Genomic DNA, 13714 nt, shown 5'->3' on the forward strand with positions numbered 1-13714 from the left:
GAGGGCGACAGCAGGGCTGGGAGTGGAGGGAGCGGGGACAGCGAGGCTCTGGGGAGAGGCGGGGAGGCGCGGGTAGAGACAGTCGGGGTCTCTGGGGAAGCGGGGAGGCATGGGGACGGAGAGCGGGTAGAGACTCCCGGGCTCTCAGGGAGGCGGGGAGGGGGACGACCCGCGGACGCAGGCGGAGGAGGCCCACGACCCCGGCCGGGCCTGCGGCGCGGAGGGGCGGCGGCGGAGGCGAGGGGCCCGTACCGAGTTGGAGAAGGTGACGCCGGCGTCCGAGCGCTGCACCCTGAGGAGCATCTGGTTGCCGTCGTCCAGAAAGTTGTTGACCTCTGGGCAGCCGTCCGCCCGCGGCTGGTCGCAGGGCTCCGGCAGGAGGCCGAAGTAGTTCTGGGTGGTGGTGAGGAGGAAGGCCTTCCGAACGTCCCGGGGCCCTCCCGCCATGGCGGCGGCCACGACGCGGGGACACGCGGGGTCCGGGGGCCGCCACCCGACCGGCGCAGCTCAGCTCACACCGCCCGCCGCCGGCCTGCTCGGCTTCGCGGTTGCCAGGGCCAGTCGCTATGGCGACGGGACCAGACGTCGGCGCGGGCCGCGCGCGCGCCGTGGACGTTAACGCGCGGGTGCGCGCACGCGCCGCGCTGCGGGGCCGCCGCCGCTTCCGCGCTTTGCGGCTGCTCGTCGGTCGCCGCCGCGGAGGTAAAGCTTTCCGGTCGCAAAAGCCGGAAGCGGTTGGAAGCGGTCCACGCGGTCCTCAGTGAAGTCGCGCGCCCCGGATTTCGGAGGGCTAGGCCGCGGGGCTTCCGCTGCACCTGCAGCCGCTGGCCGCCGCGCTTGGAGGGACGCTCCCTTAAAAGTCGCTTTCCGAGGAGGCCGAGAACGAGTGGTGGAGTGCAGCGGTAACTCGCTTGTTGCATCTACCCCTCCCCTCTCTGTGTTGCCCATTTCCCACCTCTCTTTATTAACGAACTTCAGGAAAACGTAGAGGTTTTCGGCGCGGTCGGGACCTGAGCTTGCGGCCACCTGTGACACCAGCTGGCTAATCTTATAACAAGCACAGCCGAATTCTGGAGAAATACAGGACGTGGGGCGTTATCGTTTTCTACGCCGTGGCGTCATTGTGAACTCCGATACTGCTGCTCTCTGATCCCGGTTTTGTGAATCCCAAAATTATCTTCCAAGAACCCTGGGTCCCGGAGACATGGGCCCTGCCCGGAAAGCATTTTGCCGGCTTTATCCTCGGGAACTTAAATAGGTTACGGATTTTTTTTTTTTTTTTTTTTTTTTTTATTTCAGGGGCCTTAATTTCTTCTAAAACTATATTATTTTATCATTGCAAAGAGGGTCTTTTGATCTGCTGAGTAACTTGCTTAAGATTAGGGAGTGCGAACTAAAGAGAGCTGAACTGCTGTGCCAGATGGTCGGAGAGAGGCGTCCATGAATTGGGATTCTGGTCACCGAATGGGGAAAAAATCCAGACAAGAACCCAACGTGACTGACTAGCTAAAAAAGGATTTTGAAAGCGAAAATGGCTGGTATGGATACAGAGATACCCCGCTCTGCAGCGGGCGTTATGACCTTTAACAGGGTCTTCAGGAAAGTCACCACTACTCACAAACGCTTGGTCTGGAGGAGTTGTTTTGCTGGAAACAGAAACGGTTGGATTTAGCATCCATGACAACGTGGTAAATGTAAAGGCAGCAGGTGTAGCGACAGGAGTCAGGAAAGCAGTTGAGATACTACGAATGCTACCCTTCCAGAAACTTGTGGGACTCTTGGGTGGGCTTTGGACTTCCACGAGATAGGAAATTAGAGTGTTTGAGTGTAGTTTAACCCGGATGTCTAGAAACATAGAAACTCCAGCTGATGCGTAAACCCTGTGAGGATAGGAATTTTGTATGTCGTGCTCACTGCTCTGTACCTAGAATTAGGCATAGAGTGGAAAGGTCCCTGTAGTCCTGAAGCTTCAAAAAGGAGGAAGGAATCTCAGAGATAAGTAACATACAAAGCCACAGAAATAATTAGCTGTAGAACCAAGATTCATATCGAGCTCCAACTCCAAACCGATCTCTAGGCACGACACCACAGTGGTACGCAGCCAGCTATCCACCAGTATCCATTGTCTCCAGCCACAGCTAAGTAGCTACTACCAGGGCACCCCACTCTCGGTTGGGCGTCCCACTCTGGGTTTGATTCTGATCATGATCTCACAGTTTAGTGAGTTCCAGCCTGCGTTGGGCTCTGTGCTGCTAATGCAGAGAATGTTTGGTTCTCTCTCTCTTTCTGCCCCTCCCCTGCCCCTTGCTCATGCTGTGCTCATGCTGTCTCTGTCTCTCTCAAAAATAAAAAAAATTTAAAAAAAAAAAAAAAAAAAAGAACTACTAGCCAGGTGTGGCCATTATGTAACTCATCAGCAGAATGCGGCCAGAAGCAATGTATGCCATTGACAAGGGAAGTTTCAAAGAAGGGAGTGCGCCTTCATCTTTGGCCAGCTGGATACAGACAACAAAGCCATAAAAGATGACCGAAACACAAACCAGGAGGACCTCAGGGCTCCTGGCTCCGTGTGGAGTAAAGCCAGCAGCTGTTAAGTAAGCAAGAAATAACCTTCACTGTGTTTGAGTCATTTCGCATTATACTTATGTGGGTCTGTTTTTTTAGAGTAACGTAAGCCACTCTAATCAATAGAGTAACTGATCTCAGCAGTAGGGTGCTATTTCTTTGTTTGGGGTTTTGTTTTCTTTTGTTTTTATGTTTATTATGAGAGCATGAGGGAGAGAGAGAAGCTCAAGCAGGCTCCGAACCCGCAGCATGGAACCCAACGTGGAGCTTGATCCCCAACCAAGAGTTGGGCACCCAACTAACTGAGCTACCTATGCACCCCCATTTTTCTTAATTTTATGTAGGACATTGGTTTAGTAGTTGGCTAGCAGGTAGCATGAAATGTGAAGTGGAGGACAAGGGACAGGACCTTTCTGGGCTAAAATTTCCTGATTTTGTTCTATATTTGTATTTTTCAAGCATCAGTTCTTAAAGGCTGTTGCCGTTTGGAATCTGGAACCATATCAATGATTCGACATTTCGTACTCAGCTACGTTAAAAGCCGTTGGTTATCTTGTACTCTGAATGGATTTTTTACCTAGGCACGGTTTCATAACATCACACATCGGTGGTTTGGAAAATACTGGTTCACTGAGCTATGAGGATCTTCCAAATGTTGATACGTTTCATAACACAATATTAAAACAATCACATGCATTAGTATACCACTCAGCTCACAAGTCTCTATGTCTGAAGAGGTTGTTAGGTTTACAACAGAGAATGTAACTTTTCCAAAATTCTAATTTTTTTAATTTCTTTTTTTAATATGAAATTTATTGTCAAATTGGTTTCCATGCAACACCCAGTGCTCCTCCCAACAGGTGCCCTCCTCCATGCCCATCACCCACCCTCCCCTCCCTCCCACCCCCCCATCAACCCTCAGTTTATTCTCAGTTTTTAAGAGTCTCTTACGGTTTGGCTCCCTCCATCTCTAACCTTTTTTTTTTCCTTCCCCTCCCCCATGGTCTTCTGTTAAGTTTCTCAGGATCCACATAAGAGTGAAAACATGGTATCTGTCTTTCTCTATGTGACTTCTTTCATTTAGCATAACACTCTCCAGTTCCATCCACGTTGCTACAAAGGGCCATATCTCATTCTTTCTCATTGCCACGTGGTATTCCATTGTGTATATAAACCACAATTTCTTTATCCATTCATCAGTTGATGGACATTTAGGCTCTTTCCATATTTTGGCTATTATTGAAAGTGCTACTGTAAACGATGGGGTACAAGTTTCTAATTTTTGCATGCAAACTTGAATTTTATCATCGGCAATGAAAACTGGCAGTTGTTTTCCTTGAAATAATAGCCTTAAACCGTAAGAGACTCTTAACCACCGGAGAACAAACAGGGTTGATTGAGGGAAGAGGGTGGGGGGTGGGCTAGATGGATGATGGGGGACTAAGAAGGGCCCTTGTTGGGATGAACACTGGGTGTTTTAAGTGATGAATCATTGAAGTCTACTCCTGAAACCATTACTACGCTATATGTTAACTAACTAGAATTTAAATAAAGTTTAAGAAGATAGCCTTATTAGAGAATGCATTTTTGAGAAAAATGTCTGCTAAAGGCTCAGTCTCGATAACCAGAGCTTTTCTGCCATAAATGGCCTTATGTGAATACAGCTGCTGGTTCTGATCAGGACTCCAGGCCCAGGCTCCTTCCTGCAGGCAGATCACGGGTCACTGAGCCGCCCGCGTGCCTTGTGTGTGCTTCATCTCATCACCCAGGACGTGAAATGACTTGTCCTCAAGCTTTGGGACTCAGTCAAGATGGTAATCTTTACCCCTTTATTAAGGAACTCTTCCGGGAAACGGGGATCCTTTCCTGTGCGTGCATGGAGGTGGAGACCGGATGGCTTCTGGAACAGTTGTGTGCCCCAGTCTCCATCTGGGCCAAGGTGCTGGCAGTTTTAGCAGCCGCATTAGTTTTCCAGTGTTTCATCACCAAGAACTGCAAAGCTAGCAGCTTAAAACAACACCTCTTTTAGCGTGAAGTCCCGCCTGTCAGTAATGGGGAAACTGCCTACATGGATGTCCACTAAGGATCTCCTGTAGCTTAAATCAAGACATGGGCCGGGCTGAGTTCTCCCCTGCAGCTTGGGGGTCCTCTCCCAAGTTCAGACCATTGAGGCAGAATTAAGTTCCTTGCAGTTGTGAGACTCATTCCCCATTTCTTTGCTGGCTGTCGACTGAGGTTCCTTTCAGCAGGTGGAGGCCGCCACATTCCTCATGTCTGGCTTCAGAGCCAGCCAGAGAACTTTCCCACCCATCAGTTCTCCCATCACACCTCTTGTAACAGAAAAGAGGCTCATTCCTTTTAAGGGTTCACCTGATTAGACCGGGCCCATTGGATGACCTTTATGAACTTTCAGTCAACGGATTAGTAAATTAAGCATGGGAATGACAGCCCATGCTGTCTGCAGGCGTGGCACCCCATCTCAAGGTCAGAGGGCTGCACAGGGTGTACCCACCAGGGAGTGGAAACCTTGGGGCCCCTTCCAAGTTGAGCCTGCCTCAGCTACCCTTGCTTTTGCACCACCGGTGAACATGTCAAGCAGTTAAAAGAGGCATAGAATGTCCCACCTTGTGAAAATTGCTTGATCTCCCAAACCCCTGAAGATGCCTTAAGTTCCCCCAGGGGTCCAGATGATCTCTAACAGATCTACATCTTTTCTACGGTGGTGACTGCAGGAAAACAGGCTTTTTCTGTTTTATCCATTATTTTTGACAAATATTGGGTAAATTATTTATCATGTTAGTTATAAAAATTGCTCCCTTAGGGCGCCTGGGTGGCTCAGTCGGTCGGGTGGCCAGCTTCAGCTCAGGTCATGATCTCGTGGTCCATGAGTTCAAGCCCCGCATCAGGCTCTGTGCTGATAGCTCAGAGCCTGGAGCCTGCTTCTGTTTCTGTCTCCCTCTCTCTCTGCCCCTCCCCCATTCGCACTCTGTCTCTCTCTGCCTTTCAAAAATGAATAAATGTTAAAAAAAAAATTTTTTTTAATTGCTCCCTTTATTAAATATATTCTTTATACTTACCCGATGGAAAGAAAGAATACCATGGGATTGTCAGACAATTTTTTGTAGTAAGGCAGTAATCATGTTCGTGTTTTTAGACCGTGCTGGGGGGAACATACTGGAGAGATGTCATTTCAGAACCTTGCCTTCACACTTACAAAGGCTGAAACTCACTCTTGGGCATAGCCCTCACATATTTCAATCACCAGCAGAGAGAAATGTACACACTCTAATAGGACACTCAATGATCAACTCACATACTGAAATCTACTCACCTCTCTGCATGTGTATGTGTCCCTATGGAAGACAAGGAACTCTGTTTTTTCTGAATGTTTCTGAAGTCCCTGAGAAATTGCTAGCTGCTACCTCTGGGACAAATAGGGAGCTAGATGCTCCTGCAGCCAGGTGTACTGGAGATACAGGGAGGGAGGGGGAGATATGTAAACAGGGGGCTCATAGCTGGACAGTCCTTTCGTCTGCACGCCTCTTGCCCCCAGCGAATCCTGGGCAGAGTTGAGGAGGTAGGAGAATGGGCCGGAAACGTGATAATGTGGGTAAGATTTTCCCCAGCCTCCACTGAGAGAACCAGAAACAGAGGAGAATGAAAGGTGTGGAGTTCCTTGCAGATAATACTTGTGTGTGTGTTTCATTATAAAAAAGTACAGACATGACTGAATAATTGAAATATTTGACTCTTCTATCAAATTTTAAATCCTATTTATCAATGTTGGTGCTTTATTATGTTTTAAAAATTAAATATCAAAGTTAATTTTCAACATAATATTAATGGTAAGAATTATGGGAGGTATGGCAGAAACTAAATCTATTCTCTTTTTTAAAATTTTTTTAATGTTTATTTTTGGGAGAGAGAGACAGTGTGAGTGAGGGTGCGGCAGAGAGGGAGACACAGAATCCGAAGCAGGCTCCAGGCTCTGAGCTGTCAGCACAGAGCCTGACGCAGGGCTTGAACTCAGGAGCCATGAGGTCATGACCTGAGCTGAAGCTGGACACTTAACCAACTAAGCCACCCAGGAGCCCCAAGAGATTTTTTTTTAAGTATAGTTTTGTGATGTTTTTATACTTCTTGGTAAAAATTGTTTCTACTTCTTGATGTTTGGTTTGTATTTACTTTCCATAAGAGTTTAATTGACAAGTATCTTCTTGGTATTGAGGGACAAGAAACCATATGGCAAAGCGCTGACTGGCTCTGACCGTCTCTGCACATCAGTTCCATTCACATTTTCTAGGCCAAGCAAGTCACATGGTCACTTCTAGCCACAAGTGCACAGGTAAGTGCAACTTGTGGGGAAGTGGCTTGTGGGGAAGAGAGCTGTAGAATGTTTGAGAGCCTTCCCAGTGACTGCACACCTCAACACCTTTCAAAGTAAGGAAAACAATACCGCTTGGACCGCACAAAATAACCTGCCCTCGTTCTTTCTTCTGCCACAGCAAGGAATAAAGTTGTAGATGGCGGCTGCTCTAATGACAAAGAACAGAGTCTCCTGCTGACCCTTGACCACCGCCTAGTGTGAGCAAGCAAACAAACGTCATGTCTTAAACGGTGGAGCTGTTGGCGTCTTTGTTGCTGTGGCCCAACTCACCCATGAGCACTGCAGTTAGGGCTTGTCCCACACCCGGCCCACACCCCCGGGCCAGTTCGCTAATTGACTTGACTGTGTGAGTTCGCAAGGCTGCTTTACACGACGCTGTCTTCCTGAAATCTGCACCTGTACCAAGTTAGGTGCCCGTCATCTGTCTGACAAACAAAGCTAGTGCTTTTAATGTTGCCTTTCAGTGTGATTAAGTACGCTAGTGAACCTACTGTTTTAAGGTTCTTGATTAAAAAAAATGTCAAAACAAGTAATAGGTAATATTCTCTAATGATGCTAATTATTCTTTTAAATGCTTTGATGCTGCTTTCTCTCCTGTGTGCCTGACCTAGCTTATCTAATCTTGCTTAGGCTTGTAACTGAATGCCCTGTAATACTATTTGAAAAACACACACATACATAACCACTGATACAAACTGAAAGGTTTTTCATACCATGGCAACTATTCATAAGAAGGTTCACATAAGCTATTAGAGTCGTTTATTTCCTGTTTCCATTTTTATCGATGTGAAATGATTGTTGCATAAAGCGCAAGGAAGCCAGGACTGTCTCCTTCTTTTTTTGGATAGCTTCTGTGATAAAATAGCCCTCTGACGTCACCGCCAGTTGCTATGAGAATAGAACATCATAAAATTAGCAGCATCCTTTTACTCAGCAGGGTAGCTCCAGACACATTTAAAGGATAAGAGAGCAAGTTGCAAGTCCCATTTTGCAAGTATTACCTTGGCACCCATAGTCCCTAAAGACATCTAAAAAATACGGAATTTGCAATTTTACACCAAGAAGAAACTTGCTCCCTGAAACCAGGGAAAGTCACTCTCGTGTGTTCAATGATCTTGCCTGGAATGGGGCTAAGAGTCAATGGAAACACATCTGGGGCAGGCCCTGACTAGAGAAAAGGATCTAAGATCTCCACGTGATACACGGTCTTTTGTATCCGGTTGAAACATGGCTCCTTATGGTCCAGCGGCAACCTGTAAACCAGAAAGATAAGTTATCTGGGCTTCCTGCAGGGACACTCGGAGGGATTGCTTGTTTTAAGGATCAAAGTCTTCTTTTTATCCATGCCCATGGTTTCCTTAACAATAACAATTACCTTTAAAAGGTGACCTTTTTGCTATATGTGCTTCTGGTTCCCGTATTGTAAATTCCGCACTCGAGTTCCTTCCTGTATAAAACTCTCAAGGATGATCTTTTTGCCTCCTCACGTGTGTGCCCCTCTCTCTCGACTAAGGACTATCTGACTGCTCTCTGAAACACTAAGCTTAGAACCCTTAATCTCATCTTTGCGGAAAAATTGTGTCATTTCTTTTTTTAAATCAGAGATCTTTTAGTACCTTTGTCACTTAACACTTTCCAGTCTTGTTACTGAGGGTCTAGGGACAGTCCGCTTTTCTAACCCTAAAAGGACCTGGATCGGCAGAATTCCTTAATACCTTTCTATGTCTTCTAGAAAACCAAGCAGTTCTCCTCTGAGCTGTCACTTACGGTATCTTGCTAAAGGCAGACAACAGTATCTAACACGAGTCACTGCCTCCATCTACTTCCCATTAGGTTAGAGTCTCACTGGGCTCCTGGTCTACCTTCTACGTCCCACTGGGGACGGATTTACTAAATATGTTACCAGGGTACAGAAGGGCTGTCCCGCTGACCAGCCTGCTGCCCAATGACTTGTTCTGTACGACGTATTTTAAGTGTCTGTATGGCAGTGCCCTTCTTCCAGGCACCAACGTCGATTCACACGGTAGTCCTCGCTCTCATTCGCCAATGTGTCTGGATTTTCCCTTTTGTGGCACAAAGTAGGATTGCAGTTCTTTGCTCTTTTTAAAGATAAGCATGACCATTTCTTTGAAACGTAAGCAGAAGTGACGTGTCACGTATGCACACAAACCTTCAAAGCTGATGTATCATTTACCACATTCTTTCCCAGTCCCGTGGTGATCTCGGAAACAGAAGTCAGGAGGGAACTTTTATCAGCCTCGCTCCCTGAGTAGATAGCTGTTCACTGAGTATGGTGTTCTTGATGGTGTATCGAAAACAAGAAATGCATTTTTGTTATAAGATAATGAGATTTTGGTGTTGTATGTAACTGTAACATAGCCCTGTCCTGACATGTACAGTCGAGGTATGGCAGCGTTTACCAATAAAAACCCCACAATTTCAGTGGCTTCACATACTAGAAATTTTACTTATCCTGGAGTTCACTGTGGTATCTGGCAGGCAGCCTTCCACATGAGGACTCAGGCATCGTGTCCTCCATTTTGTGGCTCCACTGTCCCCCAGGTGATAGAATTCTCTCCAGAGGACTTCAAATGTGGCGGATTGGCAGGTAGGGTGAAGTCTGACACAGGAGACTGTGATGGCAGTTCCCGACGGCCTGAGCCAGTGGGGAACATACTCTCGCGGTGTCTCTGAAGTAAGAGAAGGAGTTTTAGCGAGCACAGTCCTCAGTGACACAAACCCTGAGCTCTGTTCAATGCACCTGTCGGCCCTGACTGGCTTCCAAGGTGTGTGCAGCGCTGGCCTCCCGGCATGCAGGCTGCAGTCGCACAGAGCCTCATGCTCAGAAGGGTTTCAGGCTCTCCAGAGCACTCACTACTTTCTGGACAAGGGATTTTGCAGTTTCATTTTGTTCTGGGCCCCAGGGATTATGTAGCTGGGCCTACAGGTAGGTTATACCCAGAAGACGTGCAGATAGAGCCCTTGGCCTATGGAACGGGGAAGAATTCACTGAAGGTTGTCTGAGAACTCTCTGGGTTTTTTAGCCTGTAGAGAGAAAAAAAATTGTGTGTGCTTTTCTCGTCTGCACATGCTTGCTCCTGGCCGTTATAGTCAGGGTCATTCTCGTTGTCTCAAGAATTATGCCCGTAAAAGCAGAAATGCCAAGAAAACCAGTCGATTTTGGCTTTTTACTTGACAAATCTGCTATGCTGTAGCAGCGGGAGGTCATCTGGGCTAGGAAAGGGGTCAAGAGCTGGGGAAGACTCAGCCTCGGAGGGGGTCCCTGTGAGGCTGGAGGCGAGGGAGTAGCTCTGTGAACAACACGTGGAAAGCAGAAACGGCAGCACAGAGCAGCACGCCTGCCCAGTGAGTGTCTGAGATTGCGTGCGGGCCACTTCCTGTCTTCCAGGAATCATGGCCTCTGCTGCAGAGTCACATGAACTGGTCTTCCCTGACCTCCAGGAACTGCCCCCCCCCCCCGCGCCCCCGCCCCAGTCACCTATGGATCATCCAAAGACACGATGCATACCCATGGCCCAAGAATTCGCTCAGTTCCATTCAAACGGCCCTGTGTCCACAACCCGATTTTCAGTGGCTGACAACATGGCTAAGATCCCTGGAACCAAAGACAGGGCTGTTGACATTCAGAAAGGGTGGTAGTGGTACGAGAGGGAAAGCCCCCTTACCAGGATTTGGGTGGGAATATCGAAAAAAGGGGCAAACCACCCCTTTAACATGCATCCTTTTCCTCCTGGCTTTGGTTCTGTGGACGACCTGAAATTGAGCCCCTTTCTAGCTGAGTGGAACTTGACTTCTGTTGGGTGTTCCCCAAGGAGTCCAACCGATCGTGATTGTGTCCCCCCCTTGGCACTTCTGTTAGCACCTTTATGTTTATTTTCCCACTTTCTCCACAGTCCAATGCTGTGACGTCTTGATTCGGCAGACATGGTTACTTTATCATACAGACAAGTCACAGCATGATTCGATGGTTTATCCACGGTTGCAGAATTTTAAAAGGCAAGCCCATCAGTCTGTTGGTGGTTCTTTTGTCTTTTCTTTTTTTTAACATTTATTTATTTTTGAGACATAGAGCGTGAGGAGGGGAGAAGAGAGACACACACACACAGAATCTGAAGCAGACTCCAGGCTCTGAGCTGTCAGCAGAGGGCCCGACGCAGGGCTTGAACTCACAAACCGTGAGATCATGACCTGAGCTGAAGTTGGACACTTAACCTACAAGCCACCCAGGCGCCCCATTGGTGGCTCTCCTTTTAAGACACCGTTTCCACTATGCCATCTTTCCCACGTTAGGTTTGGGGGGAGTATAAAGTGTAACAAAACACAACAGTCATCCATGCTTAAGACCGTAGAAATGCTTTTAAGAACACACATAAGTCCTAGCTGCTTGCACCCACTCTGGCCTACTATACTACGCGTCCAAGAAGGCAGCTCTTTTCTGCAGCAAGCCATGAAACCCGTGCACTCTTTGCCGGTAGTTTTAATTCTGGGAACTCTTGGTGTTCATCCGGGACACACATTCATCTACCAGAGGGCAACTCAGGGGCCAGTTGAATATGATTTCCCTTCTGAGCACTTCCATTTTCATTTTTAAGTAATCTCTACACCCAACGTGGGCCCCAGATTCACAACCCCAAGATCAAGTACGGCATGCTCTATGGACTAGGCCAGCCAGGGGCCCCTGAACACTCACTCTTAGTCTTCCTGGTTAGATGTCAAGCTCAGAGCCCTCCTGGGTTGCCTACCTGGTGTACAAGACAACGCTTTTTACCTACAACCCCACATACAGATTTTTATGAATTCTGACCTTCCTAAGGGGTTCCTGCCTAGATGGCTCTCAAGTTACCACTTTTTCCTGCACTCTGCTAGTTTTAAATGCTGATCTACTTATTTCTGTTCACTTCGACCCTTTTAAAAATACACTTTTTTCACTTGAGCAGTTTCAGATTTAAAGGGAGTGGCAGCCATACAGAAAGTTCCCATATATTGCAGTTTCTACTGTTGTTAACATCTAACGTTAGTATGGTTTATTTCTCACAATTAATGAACCAATTATGATTTATTGTTATTAAGTAGGCTCCATTCTTTTTTTCTATTATCTATTTATTTTGAGAGAGAGCATCAGAGCAGGGCAAGGACAGAGAGAGAGGGAGACAGAGAATCTGAAGCAGGCTGCAGACTCTGAGCTGTCAGCACAGAGCCTGACGGTGGGCGCGAACCCACAAACCGTGAGATCATGACCTCACCCAAAACCAAGAAGAGTGTAACACTTAACTGACTGAGCCACCCAGCCACCCCTGGCAAGGTTGTTTTAAAAAATCAATGTTACAAGGGGCAGTTGGGTGGCTCACTGGGTTAAGTATCCAACTTTGGCTTAGGTCATGATCTCATGGCTCGTGGGTTCCAGCCCTGCGTCGGGCTCTGTGCTGACAACTCAGGGCCTGAAGGCTGCTTCAGATTCTCTGTCTCCCTCTCTCAAAAATAAATGGCCATTAAAAAAAATAAAAAATAAAAATAAATCGACATTAATGTATAGCAAGGACACGATGTAGACTTGGGACCATGTACGTGGCATCCTATCAATCACTTAATTTTTGTGTTGCTTCTTTTTCTGGCAAGTGCAAATGCCCTATTTTAAAGAAGTGCTAAGAAAAAATAAACTGTGTATGGAATAACTTAACAGCTTTCAGTGGACCATTTTGGCTGCCTTGATTCAAATACAACTATTTTAAAATACCTTTTTCATCACTTGATTCTATAACCTTCAAAAGCTAAGGGACGCAGGTATAATCAAGACGCTGAGTAGACACCAGTAGAGCTATGGCTCAGTCCCAGTCCTTCCCTCACCGCCCTATTTGGCATAAATACACGCCCACTGTTGTTATAGATGGGTATTCAGTTGTTTTTTCTATAGCCTTCTACCTAACAGTTGGATGAAATGAAGAATAAAGGAAATTCTGTATCTTACCTAAAGTCACCTGTGAGTTTCTGCTCAACGTAGAGCTTCATGCTTCCCTTTCTTTCTCATTATTCTCATTTAAAAAATTCTACACAGAGAGAACCGCACTGCTGTGTCATATCGCCCCTCCATTATTGTGAATAGTTGTGAATTCATATGCTGCCCATGGGTTAGTGAGCAATGGGAAAGATTAAAACCACGTAACCATACGTGGGGGTACTATTCATGAGCAGTAATGCAATCAGTCTGCCCCTTCTGTGAGTAATGGGGGATGACAGAATACTCCATTCTGCCAATGGAGGTAGAAGGTAGTGGCAGTAGGTACTGACCAGAGAAGGCTGGAACCCTGGACATTGTCATCCCTTTCACACCACTGACAAGCACAGGTTACTGGCCGTATTCCTTGCTCCTAAAGTTCTCTTAAATGCAAATGCTTCCCATATATTTTCCCCTCTGGACTGTAAGTTTCATGAATGCAGGAGTCATGCCTACCTTTATCCCTAACCCAGCACAGTTCCTGGTTTAAGTGATCATTAGATATTATGTGAGTAATAAACTGAATGAATACCATGCATAGACTCAGCCTTTCAATTATTTTTATTCCAGAGAATTCCACAGATGCAAGATCCTATCCAGTCAATTCTCCAGGTGGCTGGGGTGGGGATTTTCTTCCCTATGTCTAGAAGTAGCATTGGTAATTGTTGTCTATAACAGAGTTCTCTTGGGGCTCCTGGGTGGCTCAGTCGGTTAAGTGTCCGACTTCGGCTCAGGTCATGATCTCGCAG

The 13714-nt window shown here is 46.9% G+C and overlaps 1 protein-coding gene and 1 long non-coding RNA gene across 5 annotated transcripts in view; one reads left to right on the top strand and one right to left on the bottom strand.

The window, feature by feature from the left end:
- DYNC2H1 (dynein cytoplasmic 2 heavy chain 1) overlaps positions 1-572 on the bottom strand; it is a 348288-nt gene extending 347716 nt beyond the window's left edge. For 3 of the 4 annotated variants that reach the window (XR_007454148.1, XM_049614182.1, XM_049614176.1), the window contains exon 1: positions 253-571. Coding sequence is in view for 3 of the 4 variants with exons in the window: in XM_049614182.1 (XP_049470139.1) it covers positions 253-447 (195 nt within the window). In the remaining variant the exon portion in view is untranslated. Of the gene's footprint in view, positions 1-252 lie in introns of all 4 variants that reach the window. The other variant, XM_049614189.1, reaches the window with a different exon arrangement.
- Positions 573-705: 133 nt separating this feature from the next.
- On the top strand, positions 706-7453 carry LOC125910742 (uncharacterized). Its single transcript, XR_007454152.1, has 3 exons — positions 706-2594; positions 4230-4379; positions 6794-7453. It is a non-coding gene; the product is annotated as an uncharacterized LOC125910742 (long non-coding RNA).
- Positions 7454-13714: the final 6261 nt, after the last annotated feature.

This window comes from Panthera uncia, chromosome D1 (genome assembly GCF_023721935.1).
Source record: "Panthera uncia isolate 11264 chromosome D1, Puncia_PCG_1.0, whole genome shotgun sequence".
Lineage (NCBI taxonomy): Eukaryota > Metazoa > Chordata > Mammalia > Carnivora > Felidae > Panthera > Panthera uncia.